General features: G+C 40.8%; 1 protein-coding gene across 1 annotated transcript in view; it reads right to left on the reverse strand.

The window, feature by feature from the left end:
• The window catches only part of WDR49 (WD repeat domain 49), a 158817-nt gene that overhangs the window by 110418 nt on the left and 43762 nt on the right, over window positions 1–4637 (reverse strand). The window contains exons 6-7 of the mRNA XM_023516015.1: window positions 3140–3307; window positions 681–829 (exon numbers count right to left, since the gene is read on the reverse strand). Coding sequence (XP_023371783.1) covers window positions 681–829; window positions 3140–3307 — 317 coding nt within the window. The remainder of the gene's footprint in view (window positions 1–680; window positions 830–3139; window positions 3308–4637) is intronic.

Here is a 4637-nt window from a genome sequence, read left to right on the forward strand (position 1 = left end):
CGTGCACACACATACACATTTTAGAAGAGAATAAAAATTCAGATTCATCTCAGACTATCCCCAACAATCTCATTACCTACACTTTTCTTCAAAGCCAAGTAACTTGACATCTATCATATGCTAATAACTGAGTCTTTAAATTGGGTGTTACGGAAAATTGCAACTTTATCAAGGAACATAAGACTAGGTTGTTAGAAACTGAGAAATTTGCCTGAGTGGATAAAAGTAGCAAATAGCATGGCAAGATTCAACCTGGGCTGCCTGGCTCGGGTGCCCCACATCCACCATATTTGAAATATCCCGTCAGTGTCTAAACTGTTATCAAAATGAACTGACACCCTAACTGAAGTGTTCTGAATCTGCCTGCTATTCTTTAGATTTACTTCAATTTCTCATTTACCGAGATTCTTCAGTACAAAAGTAATAATAGGTAATTGGCTATGCTTAGTCATTATAGTTGAACAAAATTTCAATGAAACACTTTGTCCATTTGCCCAGGACTATTGTTAAAGAATGACAAATCAACATCTTTTCCAAAGATAGATTGCCAAAGACATTGTAACTTACCAGTATATTTTTAAAAATTGGCACTATCTCTCAGGGAAATTCAGGACTGAGCATAGGATTGAGCAGAGACGTGAAAGCAGAACTGAATAAATTAAAACCACAGAGTTACTTACTTTATCTCTGGAAAAGCTGAAAAGTTGTTTCCTTTCCACAAAGAACTGGACGGCTATGACACTGGCTGAGTGACCCCAAAGGACACCAACTGGCTTAGACACCATGTAGGGATTCCAAAGGCAAACTTTATTATTAATGCCAGCAGTTGCTAAGAATTAGAAAGAAAAAAATGTTCTTTAATAGCATGAATAACCCACAGCATTTTCTTTTTGAAACCAGTTTATCACATACCTATGGCTTGATGTGATAAACATTAACGTCCCCCCCGTCCGGAAGAAAAGAAAATCTTGCCATCGGCCAGCTAGACCAGGCTCACAGGCCTGAGCTCTGTCAGTGAGATAGTCGATACACCCGGCATGGGGAGGAAGGATTTTGAACAGGGGAAAGAGTACGTGTGAGGCAGAAGGGACAATGTAGTCCCATCAAAGGACCAACCAGCAGCCCGACCAGGAGGGACAGAATCCTTTCTTCTACTCCCTGCATTTTCCCTTCCCAGGAATGTAGACAGGGTTAAAGTTATCCCAGGAGTAAGAAAAACTAAACCAATATTCAAAGTTTACAGATTATTTAAGAGGCAAAAAGGAACAAATTATTTTCAACACCACGTAGATAGGTAAGTGGGGTCATGTACCTCCTAACGACGTTCTGGTCAGTGGTAGACAGAATGTGCATGGTGGTCCCATAAGCCTATAGATCATATTTTGGCTGTGCTGTTTTTGTGTGTAGACACACAAGTAACACTGTTGTCATTGCCTGCAGTGTGCTGTGCCATGACACGTCCTCAGACTTGCCCCCGGGAGCAATCGGCTGTGCCGCACAGCCTGGGCGGTAGTGGGCTCTGCAGTCTACATTTGGTGAGAAGACCCAGATGTTTGCAAATGCTGAAATCACCTACAACCTGCTTCTCAAAGTGTATCCCCGCCATTAAGCAATGCATGTGTAAATACACACGAGTAGCACAAATGTACTTTTGCCCTGTTTTGGTGGTAGGACAAAGTGGTTTTGGACACAAATTGGTCATATTCAGGGAGCTCTCTAAGACCTACCCCAAAAGTAAGCCCTAGCAGGATCTCTATGCATTTGTTAAATATAATCCCTACCCCGATAAAAAGACCTAGTGATGGGCATGCAGCATATCTATGCAGATACACTGCATAGCCACGCCATGCATTTCGGTGTGGAGAGAAAGACATCCCCTGAAAATAAGCCCTAGTACGCCTTCTTGAGAAAAAATAAATATAAGACAGTGTCTTATTTGGGGGGAAACATGGTAGTATAGTGGGCTGACTCCAGAGTGGAACTTACTTTTATTTTTCCAGAAATACAGCAAGTATAAAGTAGTGATTAGGATACAGAGATTAAGATAATCTGTCAATCAACTAATTAAAGGGTCAACCTTTGAGTCCTTGCTGAATTAATTCACCAATTCCTCCAGCCTTCTGGAATAAATCTCTTGGGAAGTTTGATGTTGGCATATTCCTGAGTCCACACACAAAGGGTCTTTCCCTGTGACCATCAGCCATTCTTGCTGAGAATCCAGGGAGCCAGCCCTTCCGATGACATCAGTCCTCTTTATATGATGCTAATTACTGAGTGAGACTTGATACAACCCATTTTTATAGGCCATGTATGTTCTCATTACTGTATTAATTTTTCAACAATACAGCTACACCTCATTTTTCATAATGTTTGAAATAACATCATATACATATATCAAATGATCAGCTGTCAGAATGTCTAAATTGTTTTAAATAGTGAATGCCTAAGAACCTTTATATTTCCTCAGCTGAACTATCCCCTATGATATCAGTTTCTCTACTTCTCTAAATGAAAGCTGGGGTAATTGGAAAATTTTCGAAAATCATCAGAGATTGGATTCTGAAAGGTTGTTAACAAGCATCCTACATTGTGCAGCTCCCTTGTGTGTGTGTAAATGTGTGTACATGAGAGTGCTTGTGTGTGCACGGGTGCGCATGCATGTGTGCATGTGAGTGTGTCTGCGTGTATGTGCATTGTGCACGTGTGTGTGCTCATGTGCATGTGTGCGCATTTGTGTGCATATGCCTGCATGCCTGTGTGTGTCTTTGTGAGTGTGTAGCAGCAATGATGAACATACCGCGTCTGTCTGGGTGGAGCATTTGGTGGCATTAGGAGAAGGCAGAACAGCAGGTGCTACGTGAACTGCCTCCCTTCTCTCTGCTGTTTTACACCCTCCACCAATTCTAATAAAAAGACTCATTAATGAATTGGGTGCATTCTCATATTTTTCCTCTAACGTAGCTCAAATACACTGCACATAATAATGCATCATTACCAGACATTCTCGGGCAATAAAATGTGAGCTGCTCAAGTTGGTGTCTCCAACAATGAAGCAAAGCTAGAGACGCTCCTTGCATACAAATAGGCATCCCACACGATTTATGAGGCCCTCATAGTTACCATGATTTATTTTACATACCAATTATATTGAGCTGAGAGTGGTAATCAAAAGCATGAATGCCCTGGGCAATGTGGAAGGGTGTCACTTTCAGACACTCTTTTGATTTCTCTCTCCAGGCCAGCACCATCGTGTTTGCACCACTGGTCGTACAGGAAATGATCACATCCAAAGATGCATTGAAAGTAACTGACAAAAAAAATTACAAAGAGGAAAACAATCTTCAGCTGGTTTTATACAAGATATCAGCAACATAGAGCTGTTTTAATATACAAAAAATTAAACTCAGGTTATGATGATACAACCCAAAACTTATGCTAATGCCTTTTCCCTTCAGCCACAAAAGAATTTATGGAAAATCCAGATTTCAGACTCTTCTTCCAAACTAGGAACACTTTAAATTTTTTTAATTGGACACATGGCAGGAAGAGATGTATTAATCACAATAATCACATGAGATTTTGGAGATGGAAAACGAATGATTGGCCAAATTCCTGTGTTCTCCCTCTGGGGCCTGGGGCAGGCAAACAAGAGCTCACCCACCATCTGCTGCTCCAAGGTCCAGCTCATGCACAAACAATGATTTATTTAAATTTTGGTCTAGAATGTTTGTGAGTGAAACAGCCGGGATCCCTGACAAGATTCACAAACACAAGTAGAAGCTTGGGTCAGAATGGTTCTTCCTACGTTCCTGATGACCATGGCCAGATGCTGTGGAGCAAATTTCCCTTTTCCAAGCAAGGATGATGATCCTACTGCCTTTTGTCAGGAGAATCTTTCCATTATTCTGAGACCCACAGGCTCCAAAAGACAGATAGCCGTACTTTCTCTCTGACAGAATTAAAAGCACTGTGCCCGTCCCCCTTAGGTACAAGACCCCTTTTGTCTTCTGCTCAGTGATTTGTGCTAAGTTGAAAGATTTCTGACACGACCTCAACATCAAATTCCTGTCTTGCATGAAAAGGAATGTTATTACTTCTCTTTCCAGTTGGTTTTTCACAACATATCAGCAAAATAGAGCTGTTTTAATGTACAAAGTTAAAAATTAAACCCAGGTTATGAGGATACAACCCAAAACTTATGCTAATGCCTTCTCCCAACAACCACAAAAGAATCGACAGAACATCCTTCTTCCACTCTAGGGACACCTTAATTTTCTTAATTGATAGAGTAAGAAAAAAATGTTATACTAGAATGATTCTCAGATATATTTCTGACCAACTTATTATATAGAATCAAGGGTGACTTTCTGGGGAGGTAATTCTCATTTCTCTATTTCTTATGCAGCTAAATACGGATGGCCCTTTTCCGGGATTATATTTTTAAATATGTTTTTATAGCAAACAGCCTTGGCATATAGAGATAGTATCGCCTTTTGTAACAGGCAGATGTTCCCTGTTAGGAGTTCCCTGCCCTTCCCTGTGTTCCTCTGGAGCAGAAGGCAGGTGCTCATCCAGCCTGGTATTAAAGATTCAGATTCCCTAAACTTGGGGTCACCTTCCCATACACAATATATGCA

The sequence above is a fragment of the Otolemur garnettii genome, unplaced genomic scaffold, assembly GCF_000181295.1.
Source record: "Otolemur garnettii isolate 467f Iridium unplaced genomic scaffold, OtoGar3 scaffold00084, whole genome shotgun sequence".
In the NCBI taxonomy this organism is placed as follows: Eukaryota; Metazoa; Chordata; class Mammalia; order Primates; family Galagidae; genus Otolemur; species Otolemur garnettii.